Source organism: Triticum dicoccoides, chromosome 4A (genome assembly GCF_002162155.2).
Source record: "Triticum dicoccoides isolate Atlit2015 ecotype Zavitan chromosome 4A, WEW_v2.0, whole genome shotgun sequence".
Taxonomy (NCBI): Eukaryota; Viridiplantae; Streptophyta; class Magnoliopsida; order Poales; family Poaceae; genus Triticum; species Triticum dicoccoides.
In genome coordinates, this window is record NC_041386.1 from 636,791,499 (window position 1) to 636,817,401 (window position 25,903).

Below are 25,903 nucleotides of genomic sequence, written 5' to 3' on the forward strand. Positions count from 1 at the left end.
ATGTCATGCAAGTTCTTTTCCATAAGCACGTATAACTATATTTGGAATACATGCCTACATTATATCAATGAACTGGAGCTAGTTCTGTGTCACCCTAGGTTATGATTGTTACATGATGAACCGCATCCGGCATAATTCTCCATCACCGATCCATTGCCTACGAGCTTTCCATATATTGTTCTCCACTTATTTACTTTTCCGTTGCTATTGCTATCATCACTACAAAATACCAAAAACATTACTTTTACTATTGTTACCTTTTGCTACCGTTACCACCACTATCATATTACTTTGCTACTAAACACTTTGCTGCAGATATTAAGTTTCAAGGTGTGGTTGAATTGACAACTTAGCTGCTAATACTTGAGAATATTCTTTGACTCCCCTTGTGTCGAATCAATAAATTTGGGTTGAAAATTCTACCCTTTAAAATTGTTGCGATCCCCTATACTTGTGGGTTATCAGAGCTCTGAACTCCTCCGCTACTTTGTCTGCGCCAACGAGATCAAGTCCAACACCCCCGCATCGACGTCGCTGCCGTCTTCCTCAACCATCAGCCACCGTAACATTGTCGTTCGATCCGCGCCGCCCTGAGCTCCCCTGTCTTCCCCTAGGGCGCCGTTGACACTGTCGTGATCTCCTCTTGCCTTTTCCCATGTTTCCCCTCTCATTTGCTCTCGTTAGGTATTTCGCTGTGGCCGAGAACCGCCGTCCGCCATGGCCATTGCAGGGGTAGCCAGCGAGCTCCTCGGATTGACCTCGTGGCACATGACCGCTCCTATGTGTGCCCATGCCCGAGCCTGCTTCTCTTCTTCCGCGCCCGCGGGGCCACGCTGTCCACTGCCGTCGCGCTCGCCGCAGCCACCGCACCACTGTGACCCGCGCGACGCACACCCTGGCCACGCGCCACACTCTCACTAGTTGCGCTCGCCCCGTCTGCTGCCGCCTATCCCTTCGCTTGCCCCGCAGTCGCGCCCCTGCCTCACGCCCCCTCCTGTCACGGCCATCTTCTGCCGACCGCCCCCTCGGCCATGCCGGCCGCTTGCCTCGCCTGATGCGTGCTGCTATGCGCTTCTCTACCGCTGGTACGCTGCTGCGCCATGTCCTCGACAGCTCCGTGGACAAACATGCGGAGGGATTGTCAATGGAGTACGAGGAGGAGGTGGCGAAGAAGGTGTGGAGAGGCAGGAGGTCTGGGGTGGCGTCAACTGGCTGTGGTGGAGGTGTTTATGCGAGAAGGAGCCGGAGCAGAAGAAGAGGTCGCAATTGGAAATAATCACAAAAAAAAATCATAACCTGAAGATCTCATTCCAAAAAAATGCTAATATTGATGGAGGGGTGATTTCCTTCGATAGGTGGAAAACATAGGAAATATTGGTTGTTATCAAGGAAAGGTAAAAATTTAGGAAAGTTAGGATTTTGAACTGATTTCTATGCAAATGGGGTTTTATTGTTTGGTAACGTGATATCAGTACCTGCCCGTTTGTGACGTGTCCGATTAGGAAAGTTTGCAAATGTTAAGAAACTATTTATTGGGAGGAAAGTTTATGACGTGTTTGTTATTTGTTTCCTAAAACAAATTTCACTAATGAGAGAAATCAATTGATTTAGATAAGTTAGGAAAGTTAGATTAAAATATATTATTTGTTTCCTGAAAATCGGTTATATGTTAGGAAAGTTCTGGTTGTAATAAAGAGTGGAGAAAAAAATAAACCGATAAACCAGGGTGGGAGAAGGTGATGGAAGGAGAGACGGAAAAAATGAGCGAAAATAAACCAGCAAAAATAAACCAATGAAAATAAACCGTGAAGACTATTCATTAACTGGTCCATTAGAAATAGAGATGCAATTCATATGTTTTGATGGCTTGTCTCACATAACCAAACCAGCGTGCATCGCATGTGTGGGCTGGTCACGCAGCGCATTTCGACTTCGTGTGCGTGCGTATCTATCTATCTACCGCTGTACCGCTGGTCGGTGTAGCAAATAATTGAGGAGGGAGTGAGGGAGGAGCCTCCACCATCCCACGCGTCGGGCGCTCCGTGGCCAGCGGCCGCAGCTTCCCTTTCGGGCTTGGGACGGAGCTCACTGCACGCTGCCCCCTCCCCAGGCAGCACCCGAGGCCGGCGGCGGCGGCGACGGCGGCGGCGATCTGTCCACTCCACCCATGGACACGGACGAGTTCTTCAACCCAGGTGAGTGACCACCACCTCCCCGTCCGTCCTTCCTTCTTTTTCTTTTTCTTTCTTTCGATTTGCCCCTCCGTCCTCCTTCATGCCCCCCGACCGGCCGGCCGGCCGGAGAAAAATGCGGCCTTCTCTTACATCGATCCGTGGCCCCATCCATGCCCAGGCTGCGCCGGGACGGCCGGCGACGGCTGCGACTGCGGGGACTGCGAGGAGCGGAGGCACGACCACGGCCGCACCAAGCACTTCGTCCTCTTCGCCTCCGACAACAAAGATTTTCTGGTGAGAACCCCTCCTGCTCCTCCTCCTCTCTCTCTATGCTCTGATCCCGTCGATCGATTCAGAGTTTCCTCTCTACATTTCCTCCTTCCAGACACAAGGGTGGGTTCAATTTGAGGGTTTTTTGGGACTGAAAAAAATGCCTAATTTCATCCTTGGCTTAAAATGTCGCTGTAAAATCTGCCTTGGGGGAATGGATAGAGCATGACATTTTGCCTTGGGTGGGGGGAAATTTGTTTCACAACATATGTATGTAATGTACCAGGAGGTGGCAGGAACAAGTCTTTACAGTATGTGTTTATTGTTGAGTACTTTTTGCAAGTGAAAAGAATGATTCCCTTCCAATGCTGCTAATGTTGACAAGAGATAGCCCCTGCCCTTTCCCTTCCTCCCATTTGTTAGTTAATTCATTCTGTTGCTGCTCCTAGAAAGGGAGGGCTTTTCAGCCAGTATTATTTTGGGGTGTTCAGATTTCATGAAAAGCAATGTTTCATTTTGTTCTTACCTATGTTGTGTGCCTGAAATAGATGGCGTTTATATACATGCTAGAATTGTTCCATACCCTCTGCTACTGCATGCAATCTGAATTGTGTCGGCATTTTCTTCAAATAGTGCAGTGTGAAACTCAATGCCCACAAACGCTGAAACCTAATATCTCACTCTAACCAAACTGAATATTTCTGACAGTGCATACCGTGGGAGGTCACAAGACAGCTGAGAAATATGATCGCCCACTCTGAGCCTATCAAACTTGAAACTCCTGATGGCCATGTGTACAGTGTTGAATTCGTCAAGTTCGGCCTGATAACTCTTACGACTGGGTGGCGGCACTTTGTGGATGCTAATCATATACGACAAGGTGACCCCATCACGTTCGTCTACTGTGGGCGCTCCACGTTCAAGGTCCACTTCAAGGGCACTTCATCCGGTCACAAGAATTCTCTGCCCTCTTCTCAACAGCCTCCCAACATCTTTAGAGCCATTCCTCCTCGTGATCATCACGTGCTGAATGGTAAAGTGAATTAGGACCTTCGAGTCGAGTGCTTTTGGCAATGCTTTTCTGATCATTATAACAGTGTTCTTTCTTGATGTGCAGAACAAGTGGTGCCTGATCCTGCACATGTTCGGACGTCAACCGACTTTGGCTATACCATGTTCCCCGGGACCTGCCTAACCAAAGCACAAGAGAAGAAAGTGCTAGAGCTAGCTGATAGCAGCATGAGGTCTGAAATTCCTCTGCATGTGGCAGCTATGAACAAAAGAAATGCCAATGAGGACTACTATGTTGTAAGTTGCATCCTTCCTCAGATAATTTCCTGGTTGTGTATGACTGTATGTCACTCCGATCCATAGGCTATTAATTCCTGCTTGTATTTTTTTTCGATGTTCTTGCAGTACATACCATTGGGGCTTTTGGACAATTTCGAAGAGGGGATAACTGCAACTACCATTCAGCTCGAAGCCCATGGCAACGGCATGGTATACTTTGTTGCCGCAAGCAAGCAACGTGACGATCAAATAATCCTCGAATCCGAGTTGAGTCATTTTGTAGCTTCTCTCCGCATACAAGACAATGACCTCCTCGTCTTCAGAAGCATGAGGAAAGATCGCCTTGAAGTTTTTGTCCTTGACCCGATCGGTTGTGAGAAAACTTGTTTTGCCATGGGAAACTCTTCAAATGCCCGAGAAGTGCGTGAAGATCCGGTTGAGATTGTTGATCCACCCCAGCATACTGTTATTGATTTGAGTTCTGATGACGATGAAGTCGTGGAAAAAGGCACGGCAACATCAAGGGGGAAGCAGCGGCCACTACGAGGCTATCGTGCAGAAGCTCAGAAGATGGCTTCGACATCCTCCCGTCGTACTAAGTCAGGTGATAGTATTGTAGTTAGTTACCCTGTGCATTTCATTCCATTTACCATATTTTAGACGATCGACTTGTGGTTATGGTATGCTCACCACAAGAAAGTATGGCATGTTTTTCAGGACACAAAGCTGACAAGTCGAAGAAAGCCAGTCTAGAAGCTCCTATGTCTAACAAGCCTTACATATCAACCAGTGGGACGAAGCTAACTAGGCAACAAGAGGAGAAAGTAGAGGAGAAAGTCCAGGCAATTGGATCTGAATTCCCTGTGTTTGTGAAGGTGATGAATGAACGTGATGTTTGGAGCCCAAAACGTCTGGTGAGTTTAGAACTTCAGATACCACAGGCAATATGTATAGTCCATTTCTCATCCAAAAGCTCGCAAGTTTAGAACCATTTTCTTGTTGAATTAACCGTCGGCCTGAGATTCGATCGCCATGCATCTTGACACGCTCTTTACTGAACAGAGCTTCAGCCTGGAATATGCTTCGGCGTGTCGTCTCCCGCTTGAACAAACACATGTCATACTTGGGCTGGAGGGTAGCAACATGAAGTGGTCTAGCAGGATGGTGGCCCAGAAACATAAGGATGTGAGGCATATTAGCTCATTTTGGAAGGACCTTGTCTTGCTGGCCGGGATGAAGGTAGGAGACATCTGCCTCGTTGAACTGGCAGACAGGAGCAGCGAGAGCCTCACGATGACGGTCCATCTGATCCGCAAGCTCTAGCTCTAGTTTGTGTGTGGTCTGTACTATGATGGCTTTTAACTCAGCTGTTGTATGCATTGCTTGATGATTGTTTTGAACAACCTGGTGTTAGTTTGGGTAAACACTGAACCCTTGACCCTCATCTCCTGTAGTACTGCTGCTGCTGCTGATCAGTTTTTCTTGCTGAAGAGATGTTTCATTTTATTGCTGATTTCTTTATTGTTTCTTGTTGAGACAAGTCTTATTTTGTTGCTGATTGGGGTGTCTCCAGCTGACCAAAATTTTCTTCGGCATTGTGTTGGTGTTCCCTACTTGCTTGTGCTGCTGCATGCACAAAGAAAAAGGCCATCTCATCTCAGGTGCATATATTACATACTCAGAAAGTTTGGTGGTGCAGAAGCTACATATACAGTACAGTAGTATAGGACAAGCAGATCCAGTGAAATCAAAAGCTCTTTCCAAAGGCACAAATCAAAAGCTCTTTCCAAAGGCACATGCATACAATAAGTGCAGAAGGGTGAAACTAGTTTTTATTTATTTTTATTTTTTTTAAAAACATCTTTTGCCAGCCTCTTGTGGCTTCTTATTATGCCTCCAAGTCGAAGATAACCAACCCAACCTAGGGTTCCTGCTCTGTCGGTCAGCGAAGCACCGGTTGTGAAGACAGGGTTCTCAGGAAGGGCGCTTGACGGCGTGGGCTGAGCCAAACATCCAAGCACGAGGTTGAGCTTTGCAGGGGGCTGGCCTTCGGTTCCTCAATCTAATCTCAAGGGGCAGCCATTTTCGTGGGCTCCCATGTTGCATTCTCGGCCGATTTTACCAAGCTCAAATTCAGCAAAATGCTGCCTAGCAAGCGGCACCGATTTCATCACGGATCATCCAGCATCTTTTATCTGTTCACCGTGCCATCTTCCATTGCTGTAATAATTGTCATAGTCTGTCTCCAACCTTCTCAAATTCGGCAAAAATCTTCCTAGCAAGCAGCACTGATATGTTGCCTTATCTGGGCCATAACGACTGTGGGGTTGGGCCTCCATAGGCCTTATCTGGGATTTACGTCGCCATGGGCCTACCTTGTGAGAGATAACCTCATCACTTCCCTCGTTAGACCTTATTTCGACGCAATTATTAAGCTCAAATGAAGTGGGGAGCAGCTAGTTGGCGAGCGCTCCTTCGGGAGCCTCTCAACAATCATTTTGGGGTGGGCTGAGAACACGTCACTTGGTGCGCTCTCAGCCGCCGCCACGTGTCACGCGCTGGTGCTTCATCCGGATTTATTTTTATTTTTCACACGCGTTTTCGGCGTTTTAAACGGGTTTTTTGGGTCTTTTTTGCGTTTTGGTTTTTCACCCGTCTTCCTTAGCTTTTGGACCCAAAAAAATACAAAAAACACGTTTTTTTTAACCACAAGAGGCACGGTTTTGCTTCCATGAGAGGCACGGTCCTGCCTCTCAGAAATGGAATAAAAAACATATTTTCTATTTTTTTTCTTCCTAGAGAGGCACGGTTTTGCTTCCGCGAGAAGGAGGAACAGTCGTGCATCTTGAAAACTGAAAAAAAAAAACGCGTATTTTATTTCTTTTTTCTTCCCCGAGAGGCACGATCGTGACTCTCGGAAACAAAAAAACATGTTTTCTGTTTTTTTCTTCCGCAAGAGACACAATTATGCTTTCGTGAAAGGCACGGCCATCCCTTTTTTGGAAAGGAAAAAAACGTGCTCTCGGTTCGGTTTTTGCGTCCAGTTTTTTTCATGGAAAAAGTTCACATATCTAAAAAAATGTTGACGGACTCAAAAAATGTTCATGATTTTAAAATATATATTCATATATCTAAAAAATGTTCACGAGTTCCAAAAAATGTTCATGAACTTTTATAAAATGTTCACAAATTCTAAAAATATTCACGAATTTGTAAAAAAAAATGTTTACATATTTTGAAAATGTTCGTGAATTCAAGAAATGTTCATATTTTTTTAAATGTTCACAAAAGTGAAAAAAACGTGATTTTCTAAATACTGTTCCAAAATTTTAAAAAACATCAATTCAAAAATGTTATCAAATTTAAAAAAACTGCTCGCAATTTCAGAAAAATGTACATGGATTTTTTTGAATAAATCGTGAATTTAAAAAATGTTCATGAATTCAAAAAAATATTCACAAATTTAAAACATGTTCATCATCTCCAAAAATATCATGATTTAATAAATGTTCATGAATCTGAAAATGGTTCAAAAAATAGGGAAAAAGAAAGAAAGACAAGCGAAAAGAAAATGAAAACCCAAAAAAATTGAAAACCCGGTTTGGTATGGTTCCTAAAACTGAGTTAGTTGTGCTGGCCGAAATGTATGCAGCCAGAAGCCAGGGGTGCACATGCGGTCGCTAACCAGCGAACCGCACGCCAAATAGGATCCCCGCTGGTCACTCGACCCCACGAGTAGGTGGATCAAGGAACCAAGAAAGGAAGTACTCACTCCGTAAGGCGAAAATGCATAGGAGCTCTCGGGTGCTACGCCCCCCTATATTCAAAAATAATTTAGTAATTCAAAATAAGTCAAAAAATCCCGGAACTTTTTATGGAATCAAACCTGACCAGGTATTGCACTCGTATAAAAAGATTTAAACAGGAAATGACTTTTATTGTATCCGGGGTCAAAGATTTCCCAAAAAATGCTAGAAACAAGTACTATTCATGCTATATTGTCATCATAAATTTGTTTTTTTTTTGCCCTGAAGACAACGAGAATTATTCCTTGGCCAAACATTTTATATGAGTACAATACCTAGTCAAATTTGGTTCAAAAATATATCCAAGATTTTTTTTTTGGCTTTTTTGAATTATTACATTATTTTTTAATATAGGGGGGTGGAGCACCCGAGTGCTCCTAATCTGCTTCCCTCCGTAAGGCTCTTATATTAGTTTACAGAGGGAGTAGAAGCCACAGCCACAAAGCAATGTCACAAAAAGGCTGTCTTTTGCCAGACTGAACCACACGCCATCCGAGAAGAGAACCTTGAGTAAAAAACGTTCGCCAAGGATGTAAAACACATGGCTCCCAGCGGCAGATGCGTGAACACTCTGCTTACATAACATGCTCGACGGATGACCACAACGGGCAAGGCCATGATCCATCCCGACTCCCGAGCCACCCAAACAGGTTCTATGGCCAGCTTTGCAACACAAACATTTCGTCTTCCGGGCTCATTCGCATCTCTGGGCTCTTGTGATCTCCCACACAGGGAGGGCCTCGGCGTTCTCGGCGTACCCATCGACCCGCTTGCTGGTGTTGGCGATGGCGACCGTGAAGCTCTCGTTCTGGAGGGTGAAGAGATACATCGCCTGTTCGTCCTGGTCGTTTATCATCAGAAAGAAAAAACTTCAGTCAGAACGTAGTTAGTAATAGTAGCTAGTAGCAGCAGCAACCTAACTGGCAGACACGATAGCAAATGAGACCACCAGGGCAATGTTCCAATAATGGAAATTATGGTTTATGCACATGATTTCATGTTGAGACGTGATTAACAATACATACTTTCGCTCAAGAAATGAGGACACTATTGCTGCCATTTTAGAAAAATCAGAAGCACTCATGCAACCATAATTAATTTAAGTAACTATACGTGAAATGCCACCAGTTAATGTCCACCTTAGAAGTTGTCGGTAAAATATTCGAAAGGGATGTTGAAAAGCACTACCTCAAATATTAGGTATATTATATGAGTGGTATGGTAAGTTCACCAGTTAATACCTCAGGGAGTTCCATGTATTCATCAGGAGATATCTGAAGGAACTCTACAGCCGTTTGACCAACACACCATGCAAAGACCTTCTCGCTGTCGTCTGCAATGGTCAAGTGCAACTGAAAGCCAGGCGTGCATCCATTCTGGCAGGCCACTTTACACAAGGAACACTGAAGCCCATCTGGCAGTTCATCCACAACATAACCACAGAGATTGTGGAATAACGACAACTTTAAACTGTCGCAATCGATGTGGTCAAGTCGAACACGGCATATCTGTACAAGATGTCAAATAAATGCAGGCTGTCAGCACAAAGAATTGACTGCAGTTGAAGAATGCAGTAAGTTCTTAGAAACATCAGTAAAAAAAATGGTGGTATCTGATGACTGGTTTTATTGTACTTTTACAGATTTCAACCTATGGTCAGTGGTTGTTTCCTGAAGTATGTTCGTATCTAAACTTGAAATGCTTTAGAAGAGATCTTGTAGCAGTAATTGTCTAGTGGAAAAGAGTTACATGTGTTCTGTTTGCTGAATGGGGCAGATCTGACAAGAGTGATATATTATGCAGGCATGTTGAATTCAACAACGCTGGCAGTAAGCTCAAGTTAACAAACAGTGATCCTGGCTCCTTTTCGCTCCACGAGACTTCAAGGCTGTTGATACAAAAATAAGCCATCAACCAGAACTTTGCACTCATTGTGGCAATAAATACAACATAGAGATGCATATAGATGAAATATAAAAGAACATGCTGCTTACATGTTTATTTTATTCAAACTACAAGTCAGACCAGAGATATACACCATATGACCAACTCCAACTCTACCTAATGACCTGCATAGGTATTCATACAATATAACGGTTTCAGATGCATGGCAGAACCAATGAAATCGACGTTGCAAACAATAATAGGTAAGAACAACAACAGATAGTGGTACCAGTGTCCAGTAAAGATAAGCTTCGTCAGAACAACTCCTGTTGCGTCTTCTATCTCCAAATAGAATGTAGTGCCAGATGTGCTTACTTTGCAAACACTTCTTACAGTGCCAAACAGACTAACTCCCACCATTTTACCATGAAGATCACTTACATACGCCTAAAAATGAGGCATGTCATACAACTACCAGAAAAAAAAAATACATTGCAGGAACTTACACCACACGTGCAAAGGTACAAGATATATCATAAGTTGTATCGAACTGTATGATGTAGGGAGTGAAGTGTGGGATGGGGGATCTGAAGTGTTCTTCACAGTTTCCCTTTATTTACAGAATCACAAAATTATCACCAAAAAGATAGTGGAAAGTGTGAAACATTGGTTATTATTTTCTCAAAGCAGGTTCTACCAAGGTGAAACATTGGGTATTATTTTCTCAAAGCAGGTTCTACCAAGGGACCTCTACCAACGGTTAGGCACGAAGGAAGGTGAAAGGGACATCTATAAGATGGCTAAGATCCGGGAGAGGAAGACGAGGGATATTGGCCAAGTCAAATGCATCAAGGACGGAGCAGGCCAACTCTTGGTGAAGGACGAAGAGATTAAGCATAGATGGCGGGAGTACTTCGACAAGCTGTTCAATGGAGAGAATGAGAGTTCTACCATTGAACTGAATGACTCCTTTGATGAGACCAGCATGCGTTTTGTGCGGCGCATCCGGGAGTCTGAGGTGAAGGAGGCTTTAAAAAGGATGAAAGGAGGCAAGGCGATGGGCCCTGATTGTATCCCCATTGAGGTGTGGAAAGGTCTCGGGGACATAGCGATAGTATGGCTAACCAAGCTTTTCAACCTCATTTTTCGGGCAAACAAGATGCCAGAAGAATGGAGACGGAGTATATTAGTACCAATCTTCAAGAACAAGGGGGATGTTCAGAGTTGTACTAATTACCGTGGAATTAAGCTGATGAGCCATACAATGAAGCTATGGGAGAGAGTCATTGAGCACCGCTTAAGAAGAATGACAAGCGTGACCAAAAATCAGTTTGGTTTCATGCCTGGGAGGTTGACCATGGAAGCCATTTTCTTGGTACGACAACTTATGGAGAGATATAGGGAGCATAAGAAGGACTTGCATATGGTGTTCATTGACTTGGAGAAGGCCTATGATAAGATACCGCGGAATGTCATGTGGTGGGCCTTGGAGAAACACAAAGTCCCAGCAAAGTACATTACCCTCATCAAGGACATGTACAATAATGTTGTGACAAGTGTTCGAACAAGTGATGTCGACACCGATGACTTCCCCATTAAGATAGGACTGCATCAGGGGTCAGCTTTGAGCCCTTATCTTTTTGCATTGGTGATGGATGAGGTCACAAGGGGTATACAAGGAGATATCCCATGGTGTATGCTCTTTGCGGATGATGTGGTGCTAGTTGACGATAGTCGGACGGGGGTAAATAGGAAGTTAGAGTTATGGAGACAAACCTTGGAATCGAAAGGGTTTAGGCTTAGTAGAACTAAAACCGAGTACATGATGTGCGGTTTCAGTACTACTAGCTGTGAGGAGGAGGAGGTTAGCCTTGATGGCCAGGTGGTACCTCGGAAGGACACCTTTCGGTATTTGGGGTCAATGTTGCAGGAGGATGGGGGTATTGATGAAGATGTGAACCATCGAATCAAAGCCGGATGGATGAAGTGGCGCCAAGCTTCTGGCATTCTCTGTGACAAGAGAGTGCCACAAAAGCTAAAAGGCAAGTTCTACAGGACGGCGGTTCGACCCGCAATGTTGTATGGCGCGGAGTGTTGGCCGATTAAAAGGCGACATGTTCAACAGTTAGGTGTGGCGGAGATGCGTATGTTGAGATGGATGTGTGGCCACACGAGGAAGGATCGAGTCCGGAATGATGATATACGAGATAGAGTTGGGGTAGCACCAATTGAGGAGAAGCTTGTCCAACATCGTTTGAGATGGTTTGGGCATATTCAGCGCAGGCCTCCAGAAGCTCCAGTGCATAGCGGACGGCTAAAGCGTGCGGAGAATGTCAAGAGAGGGCGGGGTCGACCGATTTTGACATGGGAGGAGTCCGTTAAGAGAGACCTGAAGGATTGGAGTATCGACAAAGAGCTAGCTATGGACAGGGGTGCGTGGAAGCTTGCTATCCATGTGCCAGAGCCATGAGTTGGTTGCGAGATCTTATGGGTTTCACCTCTAGCCTACCCCAACTTGTTTGGGACTAAAGGCTTTGTTGTTGTTGTTGTTGTTGTTGTTGTTGTAGGTTCTACCAAGGGAATATCAGATTACTAGTTTGTGGTTCTACATAATGTTGCATGTGTCCATGGATTGAAAGCAGAAGATGCAAATAAACAGAACTAACAGGAACTAAACATATTATGACATGTAACACCTTATACAATATTAAATTCTTTTGTTTTCATTGCGGTAGACTCAACATATTAGGTTACATAGTAATATTAGGATTCACACTATAACTCAATACAAATTAAAGCTTCAGCAGAATCAGTGGTGAGAGAACTAAATCAAGAAGTAATCGGGTTGCAAGCAACACAATGGCTGGCAAAAGTTATCTTCTGAAAAGAAACAGAAACAAATGAAGATTAGGTTACATACTCGAAACGGATATTTGCTGAAGTCAACTGCACCATGCAAGTCCCGTGGTAATGTTACTTGCGAAGCCATATTATCGACTGGAACACATGACAGACGAGGTCCTTGGCTCCTTACTTGAGTAGGCGTGAGGAATACCTGTCACATAGTCTCTATGTCTTGGTCAACAGTACTGCAGAAAAAAGTAGCACCAAGATATTCCAACCAACCTGTTCCTCGTGTTGAGCAATTGGCACCAAGTAAACCTGTGTTGCACTACCATACTCAAGGCACAATTCCTGAGGCTCCTCATGATTATTGTGCGCAAAATTGGAAATATAAGGACTGTCCAGTGCAAGCATGCTCCCTACACTGAAAGACAATGTTTAGCTTGCTATAACTTGACTTAAACAGTTGTAACTTGTATCGAGTGAAATGAACCTGAAAAGATTTGCAAGTGAAACCTGCTCTCCCCATAAAATAAATTTGATCTTCTCATCATCATTATCTACAAGCACAATCTGCTTTCTTTCTGTACATCCAAAAGGTTCCAAGGTCTCAATCTTCTCAATCCTGCAAGAAAGAAAGGGTGGGTTCTGAACCTTTCTCTAACAAAGTCGGCCTTTACAGTTCATCCAATTCAATTTTATTGCGAGTAGTAAATTTCTTCCTTTTTATTCTCACCACCAAAGGAGAGTCTTTTTTTATACCACAGAGCAAACATGTATTGACAGAGTTCTAATACCACTAAATGATGAATTCCCCTATACATGTTCACCAGTAAATCAAATGGCTTCGATGGTCTGAGTGATTCTACATATAATACTTAGAAGGAAACTTCAGCTGTTGAGTCCTGTTCATGTCAATAGTGGAGAGCTGAGCACAAAAGAGCTAGCGAGCATTCAGATTAAGTTCGGTGCTATCTTCTACCCTCGCCTTTGAGTACAAGCAGAGCATATTTTACCAAGCCGAATGCTAAACAAGCTTGTTTCTGCTAGAATCTTACATGTCCAGTAGTGTAATAAATAGGAAAATAATTACAAACATTTGTAAAAGCTTCAATCAAACCTGATCAAGTCTACAAGAAACTATACCAGCAAGCACTATCTAAAGAGATTGCTAATCAGAAGTGATAGATATCTTATTTTACCTGGCATAAAATGAGTATACAACATCATTTCTACTTTTCTCTTCCATCATGGAGGAGAAAGAATATGTGCAAAACTGTGCAGCAAGTAGCATGGCATCTTCATCTTGCTCCTATATAAAGCAAAGGTAAGCTCCTAGTGAAGAATGTGCATGGAAGTTGATCTCATAAGTGAAGATGGCATGGTTTCACATTATAACAGCTTAGGCTTAACTATTTTTCCATACAGAAATGAAATATCACAGTTGATCTCATAAGTGGAGATGACATAGTTTCACATTATGATAAACTTTTTCTAATTTCTAGTCAACTATCAGGGTATGACCGTATGAAGAGTCATTTGAGGGATCAAAATGAAATATCGCAGTTGATCTCATAAGTAGAGACGGCGTGGTTTCACATTATGATAAACTTTTTCTGATTTCTAGTCAACTACCAGGGTATGAAGAGTCATTCAAGGGATCAAAATACAATTAAACAGCAGCATATAATCTGACAAGTTCCTTAATACAACCTAAAAGCTTTGGATGGTCACCTCATCAAGTAATATCACCATGTATTCTGTTGGCAAAATACGAGCATGGCAAGATCCCTCAACAACAGCTGTGCGAAGACAACATCCTGTGAGCACAACTTCTCGACCCTTCTTCAAGATACAATGTTGTCCTATATAGTTGTAGTACCTGGCATGGAAGTTTGAGAGCCCGCATATAGATGAAAGTCAGGCCAATGAAAAATCAATCCTCGTCCATTCTACATTTCCTTTATGCATTTGTTACTGACTTTTACCATGATATCAGCCTAACAAAATGGAACATCAACTAAGCAATTAGTCAGACCTACCTTCGGTGTAGATACAGATCAATAGTGGATGTACTCCACATGTCTCCCAAGGTAAGCATGTATATATTTGTACCTATAAGAAAGACGCAAAATTGAGGAGGTGCCATCGAAAATGCAGATTAGAATTCATGTAACAAAATGACCGTTCAAATGGTAAATGCTTTAAAAATTATGGCGTTTAATCACGGATAATGTTGAATGAATGGATATCATCAATTAATAATGGAAGTTGTGATAAATGGGAGGGGGCTGCTTTTATTCTTTTTCCGAATGGTCACTAGGAGGGAGATATTGCCCACCTAGATTTTCATTGAGACAAGAACCAGAGTTTACAGCTTATTATAGACCTTGATAGAAAGAAGAAATAAAGGTAATGGGGCCCAGAGGCAGGGCAAACCCGCCAAGCATCGGCATAGTGCCAAAGGCCAGGAGGGATGTGGGCTCTCTAGAGGATTGCGTTGTTTCTGCAGATCACCCTTACGAGTGCCATTGATGGAGACAAGGGCAGGAACACCAACTCATTTCATGTGCTTCCAGAACTGCCAGCAGCCTGAAGGGGGTCCTGCTCTCATATTGGGCTTATGTTCACTTACTGAGACAGTTCTAGAGAAGTACTAGGTTACTAGCCTGCCGTCCTCTTTAGCAAAGATCTCTTTAAAGCTTAGATGTTCTAAAACCGATCAAGGAATTCCTAACACGCATATTTTGTTCACTGGATGAAGGAGATTACAAGGTGCTTAAGCATACCAGGAAGAACGAAAACATCGATGACGACTGCCTCAAGGACGCTCTTGGGAGAAAGGAAGTTCTTCTCATGGATGGAATCGATTGTGACAGTCCTGGGAAGCCTCCTTCTCTTACTCCTCGTGTTTAGAAGGCTAGTCACCTCAACCTTCGTCTTTGCGGTAAGAGATTTACGCTGCTCTGTCCATGACTATCAAAAGCAGCAAACGTTTAACCCTATAAGGCGTCCATACATTTCATGAAAACACAAAAGAAACCTCCAATCCAATTGGTAGAAGAAATGATGATAAAACAGTAAATACGATGTAAGCACATAGATTTGCGACATGTTCATATATGCGGAACAGCCAACAAGCAGGACTCATCAGTTGCCAATACCAAACCCTTTTAAACCAGAACGGGGAAGCTACAGAAGTGAGCAACTCAAGGTACCATAAACAGTAGCTGGTACTCAGCCGGCCACCACATCAACACCAAGTAACTACTCCCTCCGTCCCGAATTACTTGTCGCAGGTATGGATGTATCTAGATGTATTTTAGTTCTAGATACATCCATTTCTGCGACGAGTAATTTGGAACGGAGGGAGTATTATGCAGTACATCCTAACTGGTAACTATAAGGTGGATAGGGCACCGTTCGTTCCTAGCATACGGATGATGAGTATACGGCCAATTAGATCCACTTTTAGTACACATAATTTTAATTTTGTGTATGTCCTGCGTAGTTGATTGTTAATTACCAATGCATTGTCCAAATCCTTCCATGAACTGGTGTGCTTGCTTTCAAATTGGAGCTAATTGAACAACACAATCCTAGAAAACAGCGCACACAAAACATAGATGATAACTAGAGAAAGAGCCATGTGCTATTACTGGCTACTGAAGGCTGGGTAAATGTACAGTGAACTTAACTGAGCGATTCAACGGAGACACCGCCTAATCAGTAGAACATATAGAAATGGGGAGTGGTGGCGGCGAATCTGACAGACCTGGAAGAGGTCGGAGAGGAGGATGACGGCTGTGACGCCGCTGGAGTAGGCGCGGCAGGACTTGAGCACCTGCGCCACCGTCCACCCCCACGGAGGCCGCGCCGGCGCCGGCCCCGCGCCGGGGGACTCGCTGCCGTCGCCCCCGGACGAGGTGACGACGGAGATGGCGTAGTCGATGAACTCGAGGAAGGCGCCCCCGTCCGCGGAGGCGGAGGCGGTGACGGCGGCTGGCTCCATGGAACCCTAGGCCGGGGAGAGGGGAGGGGAGGTGGGCGGGAAGGCTCCGGAGATTGAAGACGAGCGCGGGGATTTCCGCCTGTGTCCGTGACGGGTGGGGCCAGGTCGCAGCCCAGCACCATTTTGGGCTATCGGTGGCATTTCCACTACTTTTTCAGTAAGAAAATGACGTCATAAATTGTTAAGAGCTTCTCCTAAATGAATTTGGTTTTGAATTTGAAAATGTGCACATTACTAGGACAACACCAACCCAACATACTCCGTTTTTTCATAAACTTCTTTCAAAAATTACTCCCTCCGTGTATAACACGTTTTAGGTCACTAGCCCCTCCGTAAACTAATATAACTACACGTTTTAGGTCACTACTCCCTCCTCCCTCCGTAAACTAATATAAGACCATTTAGATCACTAAAGTAGTGACCTAAATGCTCTTATACGTATTAGTTTACAGAGGGAGTACTTAATATCAGACGTACATAAAACGTCTTATACAATATTAGTAGTTTACAAAGGTAGTAACATAGTACTCCAGTCTCCAGTTTTAGATTGGTTTTCACAATAGCTAGGGTTTTGCCGGAAATTTTCTCTCCAACTCCGTAGTTCAGAACTTCAAATTCTAACTGGTTCGGCAGGTACATCTCAAACACATCATCAAGTCCGCTGATGGTGTTCCCCTCTTTTTCAAGAGGCTAGTGACGTTACCTGAACATATATCAGTGACAGGCATAATTAAGGGCATTTTTTTTTTTGCATTGCTCCCCAATCTCCAGTTAGCTGCAACAACCAGATGAGATAACAAGATTGTGAAGTATAATAAAATCTCATCATGGGACAGTGGACAGAGATAACAACAGATTATTGTAAGCTGCGAGAATGAATCAATTTACGGTTACAACATCCTTAACAAGGCTCCCTCATCAACATCTTTTCTAGGAGGGAAGGAAGAAGAGGTTCCCCCATAAACTCTAGGCAAATCTCCAGGCCTGAAGACTATCAACATTTATCCGACATCGATACGATACGAGGGGGGACCCGACAGCTTTGGGGAAAACTGGCAACTTAACAAGTAGTCAAATTTTATGTGCAAAAACCAAGAGAAAAGTAAGACGAGGAAAAGAAAACTGCTGCAGGCGGGCGATTTCTGCACTGTTCGCAGAGACTGGTTGTTGAAGAAGCCATCTATCTCACAGGCGATTTCTGCTCACAGGAACTGAGCATCCATGGGTGAAGTGGTTCATGATCAGTGGTCTAAGGCGGATCTGATGGAAAGGGGCGGCACTTGCGCATTTCCTTTGGCTAGCAGCTCATGATTTATGAATAGGACGATGACAGTGATGTCGTCGTGGAAATGCCGGCGGACTTTCTTGTCGATCCTCATGAGGTCTGAGTACCGCATCTCACGCTTCCGCGCTGCTTCTTGGAGTGCTGCTTTTATGAGCCTTTTTGCGCTCCCCTGAACAAAGACAGAGTGTGCCAGTCATGATAGAGAAAAATTAATCCAAGCAGTTTTAACCATTTACCTACAGCTGAGAAATCAAAATCACCCTTGCAGCTATGCTGAGTGAGCCAACTTCGACTAGTTTGGTAAAACTACCATGTCAAACTGTCAACAGTGTCCAACGATTACTATTTTTTTGCAACAAAGTATACCCAAAATTACTTGGTAGCTTCACCCATGGCACACATATGCATCCAGTTTATGTCTGGAAATAGCAATAAATGCAAGCTTGTGGGACATCCAATATCCAGGGTATCAGACACAAATATATATACAGCCAAGAAAACAAGTGGCTAAAGAGACCTCAGTCAAGGTACTACAGCAAGTAATGAATCCCCAATGCTTGAAGAATAGCACAAAATTGCTGTTGCTTCCATGTAGGCAGTGACATTTTATTATTGGTATGGTCCTTGTGGACCTACACTAATACAGTAGAGAATTTACATAATTACAATAGCTATCATGACATGAATGATTGTGCCAGCAATACAGAAGGGAATGAGCCATAGGCACAGATAACTTTTTTATCTATCTAAGTGGGTGCAAAACATCATAGGAGATGCCTCAAACTTCCTATGGTAATAGGATGGTTCTAACTCAAAGCATTCAAGGGGAAACCCTTGACTTGGAAGTTTTGCCAGCTTGTGTAACTGTGAGAATCCAAAACCACTGACGCGGTCACACACCAGAAAATACTCCACGTCCAGCACGTTACCATCACCAGGAAACAACAATTATTAGTTTCATAGTGAGGACCCTGTCTGTACTTAACTTAACTATTCATGCTGGTGTCGACGAAACATGAGAACATCATTTGGATTTCTAGTACACAAAATTCAGATTATAAATTCTCCTTTGCTTAGGTAAATGGAAGTATGAGAAAGCAGAACGCCATGATACACATTCAGTCTAATGAACATAATTAAAGTCATGGCATTTCACAGTTGGTCGATTTAAGATCAAAGCTAAAAGAAATATAAAGAGGAAAATGCTGTGTGGGATCTTACAGCGCGTTGATTGTTGTGAACAATCTCTACGGCTTCCTGGTTAGTCAAGTGCTCCCACAAGCCATCTGAGGCAAATATGACGAAACAGTCACTCGGTTCAAGGCTGTGCGAGACGATCGTTGGTTCGGCACTCATTATAGGTCTGCTGAATGGTTCAGAGACTCTGAACTTGGGTTTGATCCGGTCCGTGTTATACTTTGCGTCTTTCAGGTACGCATCACCGAGTGACCGCGACACCTGCATAACCAACCCACTACGTAAGCACCAACCAAACATACATATATATAGGCTGCAAACGAATTACGAATACAGCGACGCAAAACCAAACCCCTTAAAAGATTAAAACCAACCTGTATGATGCCCTTCACTCTCCAGACCCCATGCTTGAGCGCGACGATCTGCGGGTCATCGGGGTGCTGGGCCATGAGCTCCTGCCGGACGGCCTCGTCATTGGCGTTGTGCTCGGCGGAGAGCTGCTCGGCGACGATCTGGCCGGAGCGGCCCACCTTCTTCCCCAGGACGGCCCGGGAGTCCCCCAGGTTGGCGACGAAGAGGGTCTGCTCGTGCACGACGCCGACGAGGCAGCAGGAGCCGACGGTGGCGAGGTCCGGGTTGGTGTCCCACTGGCTGGAGACCTGCGCGATGAAGGCCGCCTCCGTGGCCGCGAAGGCGTCCCTGATGGCGTCCGCCGTGACGCCCCCCGGGCCGGACGCGGCCTCTGCACGCGCGCAGATGATTAGATCAAACCTAGCTAGCTAGCTCTCGTCGCCGCAATCCATCCCATCCATTTCCCCAAACCAATCCGTGCGCGCGCGCGCGCGTGCGGGTGGAAGAATATACTAGTACTGTGTATAATAGATAGAAGAAGGGGGAGGAAGGAGGGGAGCGAATGCGGATGGGTACCTAGGAGGGTGGGGACGAGGTGGTCGCAGGCGAAGCGGGCGGCGGCGTGGCCGGCGTGGCCGTCGAGGACGGCGAGCACGGTGCCGAGGGGCGGGGCGGAGTGGATGCGGCACTGGTCCTCGAGCGTCTGGTTGGCCTGGACGAGCGCGGCGGAGACGTCGCCCGCGGCGCAGCGCGCGAGGTCGCGCCACCAGAGCAGGCCGTCGCGGCCCTCAGAGGCGTCGGAGGAGGGGTCGGAGGGCGGCGGGGGCGCGGCGTGCGGCGGCGCGGGCGAGGTCTGCCAGGACCCGCCGCACGCCGAGAGGAACCTGAGGAGCCCGCCCAGCATAGCACCGCCACATCGCCGACCGGGCCGCCCCCGATGCGCGCGGACGGCGGCGGCGGAGCAGCAAATGCGATGCGCGTGCGGGCGGTCGCAATCGGCCGCGTACGAGAAGGGAGGGGAAAAGGCCGCCGGGTGGGGAAGGGAGGAGGGGGGGAGAGTGGGGAGGAGTGGTGGCGTGCGTCGGGTCGGGTCGGTTTGGTCTTTGGTGCGACGCGGTGCCTGCGCCTGCCCGCGCTAGCTCGGTGGGGGGAGGGGAGGGGCGGAGTAATTGGGCGGCCGTCGTTTTTCGGCGCCTTTTCGGTCCGGCCGGATGGAGGCGCCATCACGGTGGTGCGGTGCGGTCAGCGTGTTGGACTGTTGCGCGCGCCTGGTGCGTGCGGCGCGGGCGGGCGTGCACGGTGCCGTGTGTACCGGTCGAGGGCTCGTGGACTTAGCGGGAAACGTTTCCTTCTGGATCCGATTTCGTGGAGCTTTCACCGCATCAGATTTGTCGCGTGGAGCCGCTTTGGTTTCATCGCGGTATGTGTGTTTCCGCAGTAGTATAGTACTCCCTCCGTTCCTAAATAATTGTCTTTCTAGAGATTTCAACAAGTGACTCTAAAACATATCTACATACATCCGTATGTTATAGTTCATTTGAGATGGCTAGAAAGACAATTATTTGGGAACGGAGGGAGTATAATATAAACCTTTTTTTTAGAATGAAGCCAATCTTAGGGTCGTCGCTCACGCAAAACACCGTTTTCTAGAAACTTTTTCGAGGATTTGACTGATCAAATAAGATGTCTTCACGAATCTCCGCGTAAAATCCAGCGACGACGTAGGAGTTAGCTAGATGAGACGTGGTTATCTCTCGTTTAGACGAGAGCTAGCCCCGCCCCGGCTTTCCACCATATAATCACAGCTTTTGGGGTGTGGGTGTATCTCAAACTTTTTCTTTAAACACGCTGCGAACATAGACGCTCACATGCACATGCCATGCTCGTCTGTACAAACACACGCATGCTCCACCTTCTGTGAGCACCTTTTGATAATCGATAGGGTGAACCGGCATACCTTGAGAATGACAAAGCCATGATAAGGAGCTAATGCGTGTTGAGGTTCCAAACAAAGTATGAAACTTTGTCATGGCATATGAACGTGGAATATAAATATCAAATAGCACTATCGATTATGTTGTCTACAAATAAACTACAAATATAAGCAAATAATGTCAGGACAATGTTCATGTTTTTTTTCCACTTTTGTACATACGTTTTTAACTTGTATGTTTACCTTTCTCGGGAATCAATCATTTCAAAACTCCCCCTCCACAACAAGTAAAAACCATATTTACTTTATGGTGTTGCTCGTGTTTAAATAGTAAAATAATTGCACTAGCAACACATCCAAAGTTAGGGTCAGGCACTCAAGTCGTCATGCGTCTTTTTTATAGGCGGTGCTACTTTTATTACAACAAAAAACTATGTAGCGTCGACTATTTCATATCTCTTTGTATCCATACCTAATAAGGAGTTTTTTTAATTCATACCCAAAAAGGAGTTAATGCTTCCTGAAAACCTTACCCGCAAAAAGTGCTTCTTGAAAACCCAAACAAAGTATAAAATATTTTCACGACATGTGGACGTGAAATATAAACATTAAAGATCTCTCTCTGTTATGTTGTTGATAAATAAAGTTTAAATAAATGAATAATGTCACGATAATACTCATGTTTTTTTTACTTTTATACATACGCTTATTTGGTTTCGACAAGGGGAGAAAATATATAACATATTACTAGCAATGTGCTCGTGCCTTGCAACGGATTCAAAAAATAATAATACATGTTCACAAACTTGAAAGAAAAATACTCTAGTTTGGTGTATATATCACTAAAAATATACTCGTATTAGGTTTCACTCAAAATATATTCCTTGTGGCTGTTTTGATGAGGTGCGGGAGGGATGTGGTTGGTTCTAATATACTAAGGGATTTTTGCAAATTGGAGCAGAGAAGTGGGGTCTTGTTGCAAAAAGCCACGACTTACATCATAGTCGTTAGATGCATATCTGATGGTTAGAAATGACGGATGACAGACACACCGTCATCACCAACTGAGTCTTCTATAGCAGTAGAGATGATGATAACTCCTAAAGAAATTGTAAAAGGACGTCAATCTCGGTGAACATTGGACATGTCACTTGTGAACGTCCGCGTGACAGTTTCAAAAACTGCCACCTAGATGCAGATCTGACGGTTCTGGGGCACTCGTCAGGATTGGGCTCTTGGCGAACATTTGCCAAATATCATTACGACTGTAAAATGACGTTCTATTATGTCAACAAACACTTCTCCAGTACATGCCCAAAACTTTCATGCCATGTGAAATCCATCTCGTATTCTAAAGAAGAATCCATCTCTAAAATGTCACGAGCAAATTTTCCTCCAAATTGTCCTATTTGAAAAAAAAAATCAATTGCTCCAAACTCCCCCTCCACAAAAAAAATCCAAAAAATAAAGAATGAACTGGCCATGACCGGTCACGCACGAATCTCAAGGCCGTATCGGCGGACAACAAAACCCCCTAGCCGCTTCGCACGCAGACCCGCTCTGCAGTCCCACCACACACGACAGCGAGAAGGGGAATTTTTCTAGCTAGGGTTTTAGACAGCGCGGGTCGGAGAGAGGCGATGGGTGCGGCGGTCGACGAGACGGCGGCGGCGGCCGCGGCGGCTGTGGCGGCGGAGGGCGGCCCCGCTGCCGCCGCGGCGGAGGCCGACTCCAAGGATCTGCAGCAGCAGAGCAAGGCCCTCGACAAGCTCACCGACCACGTCGAGGATCGCCAGCTCGACTCCTCCCGCGTCCAATCCGTAAGTCCTGCTCGACCCCCAACCTCGCGCTCCCGCGAGCGCGGATTCACATATTCCGCCGCGTCGTTAGTGAGGATTAGGTGTAGATTCGTGATACACTGGCCCGTTAGTGAGCAATCGGAGCCACGAGCTGGAGGATCTGGTCGACATTGGTGGAGCCATGGGTGCACTATGAATCGGTCTCGTGAATTAGTTTTGTGCCACCCCCTCTGCTTTGCTTTGCAGGGATGACATGCTTCAGCTTAATCCTCCAAACATGACTAGCCTGTTCCTGGATGCGTGTTTATACCGGTGTTACTCCCTTTGTCGTTTCCAGTCAGAATCATTTCAACAATTATCAGATTCCTGGCCCATTAGTTATTGGTTGAGCATACTGTACGTTCCATGTCTGTTGGGTGTAAAGTTCAAGCAGTGAACGCTTTTGTTAGATACAGTATCTGTATTCAGTAATGAAGACACTATCTGTATTCAGTAATGACGACATCAGACGGTGGCGTGCAGTACACACAACCTACATTTGGTAGCAGCTCCTCATAATCTGTCCACCCACCATAAAATCTCTGTACTTCTGCTTGTGCGTCTCTTATAGGATATAACATTTTATTAGATGTGTTGCTAATCAATTGCAAGTTTTCACTGCTTAACTGCAATATTATCCAGAGGTCCGGTGACCTGAGTAGAATTTCCATTATTTCCATGTCATGTGAATAGCTTGCAAGTTTGAAAGTGTGTTTTTCGGCACCCACCTTTTCTACAATTCTGGAAAATTATTTATTAAGTTATCAGTATGGCCTCTGAAAAGTGCCGCTTGGGCAGATATACAGTTCAACTTCGAGTCTGATCAACAAGTGTTTTAATCAAATGATTTTGAAGGGGCTATATAAATGACTTTGAAAGAGACACCTACTAGCAGTTGAATGAGCCCTTGGTATAGTAACTCCGTGCTAAAACATGGATATCAGGAATGTAGAAGGTAGATTCGTAGAGAAGTGTGTGTGTTTAATTGAGATGTTTTGGGGAGTACCTTGGTGATGCTGATATATCTTTCTTTCTTTTACAGGCCATGGCAGCTCTTGCTTCATCTAAAGAGGCTGACTGGAATACCATGAGACTGAGGTTGGTGTGGAAAATATTCATGGCTATTATTTTGCTCTCAAGAAACTTGCAATACATCAACGCACTGTTCTTTTTTTTTTTTTGCTGACTGTACAACTACCACCTCTTTAGTGAATGACAGACGTTACTAGCAACTGCACATGGAAATTTTAAATGTGATGTTCAGTTTGAATAACAGCTTTCCCTGCTACAAATTTTAGCTTCTTTTATAGAGTCCATTAACAGATCGGTTAGCATTTTACAAAAAAGAGAACAAACCAGCGACACAGGCAGGTTGCAGTTTTGCTCAATATCCTGTCATCACATAGGTTTTCAACTTGATGAAAGAAAAAGAAAACAAGTAAGGATAAATAAGTGAACGGGAAAGACAAGAAAATCTAGCATGATGGCAGTGGAACTTAGATCCTTTGTACTCCGTTCACAAATATAATATGTTTTGGATATTTCAGTATGGACCACATACGGACTGAAATAAGTGAACAAACACAGTAAAACATGTGTATATACATCCGATTCAGAAAAAAGTTTGAAAATCTTATATTTGTGAACGGAGGGAGTACCTTGTAATTTTTGCGCTCGAGTTTGCAATATCCCATGATCTATTTTGTTGGGGATTCCATGTTTCTGGTTAATGGTATGTTTGGATTATTACCAAAGTGCACCTTACCAGTTTTTTTACCATAACAAAAATTGTTCTATGTTTAGATAGTTGCTAGCTGTTTGGCATGCCAATGCTCATTTGCCAATTCTAGTTATTTTTTCTGGCCAATCTTGACCAATCCATGGGTATTGCACACCAAACTTTTTGGTAGGGCAACCTTGGGCATAAACTAAACTCAACCATAGTATTTCCATGACATATCAGCTCCAATTTGAAACAAAGACAATGGCCTTGGGAAGTACATAGTATCCTCATTTTTAGATAAATGGGTTTGGCCTTCTTCTCCTGAAAATGTTGTTCACAGCTCATGATTAGGGGTGTGCAGAGCGGCGCCTGATCCGCTCCGCTTCATAGTCAAAATGGATCACGTTAGTTATAACTTCCCCACCCAGATTGAGCTTAGATTGAACTAACTCTCTACTTATGCAGGATATGCGGGGACGCCCGCTTGCATCCCACTCATGGCATTGTTATAACATAACGGGTGTTTCTTTTTGCTCTTTCACCAGGGAGAAAGAATTAGCTGCTGTCAAGATCAACCCTACCGACGTTGAAATCATTGCCAATGAACTTGAGGTGGCATCTGAAACCTTCGCTTGCAGCTATTTTTTTCCCTAATGCTCTAAATAATGTCCCTTCTAAAACATTGTCTCTGAATGTGCAGCTGGACAAGAAGATCGCAGAGAGGACACTCCGAGAGCACAAGGGCGACGCTGTTGCCGCAGTCCGGTTCTTGCTTCGCTGATTCCGACACATGCCGCCTGCCTGCGTGCACGTGATTTCATTTGATCTGTAAACCATGCGAATGGGGCTGTACTTTGTCTTCCTGTATCACAGTGAAACTATGGTTTCTGTCACTGATGCAAAACTTATATTTCCATGGTGCTGCAGACTGGTTTCTGTTCCCTTGGAAAAGAAGTTAGGAAGTTGAAAAGTATAGGTCGAATGGTGTTTTATATCCATACAGTAGATGTGCCTGTATTTTTTTCAAAACGCCGTCCCTTGACATCATGCCTGTGAAAGCAAGGCATACAGGACAATGCGCACATGCCGCCGAGGAGAAAATGGCCGTCAAGGTTGCAGTCTGGCGTCATGGTCATCATGCCTCCGCGAGGGCGAATCTGACTCCATAATTCATGTGCCCGTATGAGTTGCTTGGTTTATTTGGAGATCCAGATGCTATCTTCCCGAGAACAATGGTCAGTGAGTTTGGTACCAGGCGTGCCCCCCACACACGGGATGCATGTTTCTCGTGGTCGT

At 44.8% G+C, this 25,903-nt stretch overlaps 2 protein-coding genes and 1 pseudogene across 2 annotated transcripts; 2 read left to right on the forward strand and 1 right to left on the reverse strand.

The window, feature by feature from the left end:
• Nucleotides 1-2,012: 2,012 nt before the first annotated feature.
• On the forward strand, nt 2,013-5,263 carry LOC119287587 (B3 domain-containing protein Os03g0620400-like). The gene is made up of 7 exons (XM_037567155.1): nt 2,013-2,195; nt 2,353-2,468; nt 3,153-3,477; nt 3,562-3,752; nt 3,861-4,338; nt 4,452-4,648; nt 4,797-5,263. Exons 1-7 carry the CDS (start codon nt 2,168-2,170, stop codon nt 5,055-5,057), a joined length of 1,596 nt encoding a protein of 531 aa, XP_037423052.1. The 5' UTR covers nt 2,013-2,167; the 3' UTR covers nt 5,058-5,263.
• A 2,725-nt stretch (nt 5,264-7,988) lies between these two features.
• On the reverse strand, nt 7,989-20,176 carry LOC119287588 (annotated as a pseudogene).
• A 2,434-nt stretch (nt 20,177-22,610) lies between these two features.
• On the forward strand, nt 22,611-25,586 carry LOC119287589 (huntingtin-interacting protein K-like). The gene is made up of 4 exons (XM_037567156.1): nt 22,611-22,866; nt 23,927-23,982; nt 25,153-25,219; nt 25,308-25,586. Exons 1-4 carry the CDS (start codon nt 22,687-22,689, stop codon nt 25,386-25,388), a joined length of 384 nt encoding a protein of 127 aa, XP_037423053.1. The 5' UTR covers nt 22,611-22,686; the 3' UTR covers nt 25,389-25,586.
• Nucleotides 25,587-25,903: the final 317 nt, after the last annotated feature.

Bases quoted from the DNA above. Each gene is read 5' to 3' on its own strand.
- LOC119287589 (XM_037567156.1), top strand. From the start codon at position 22,687: ATGGGTGCGGCGGTCGACGAGACGGCGGCGGCGGCCGCGGCGGCTGTG. The intron at 22,867-23,926 runs GTAAGTCCTGCT...TTTCTTTTACAG, and splicing joins ACTCCTCCCGCGTCCAATCC to GCCATGGCAGCTCTTGCTTC. The intron at 23,983-25,152 runs GTTGGTGTGGAA...CTCTTTCACCAG, and splicing joins TGGAATACCATGAGACTGAG to GGAGAAAGAATTAGCTGCTG.
- LOC119287587 (XM_037567155.1), top strand. From the start codon at position 2,168: ATGGACACGGACGAGTTCTTCAACCCAG. The intron at 3,753-3,860 runs GTAAGTTGCATC...ATGTTCTTGCAG, and splicing joins CCAATGAGGACTACTATGTT to TACATACCATTGGGGCTTTT. The intron at 4,649-4,796 runs GTGAGTTTAGAA...TTTACTGAACAG, and splicing joins TTTGGAGCCCAAAACGTCTG to AGCTTCAGCCTGGAATATGC.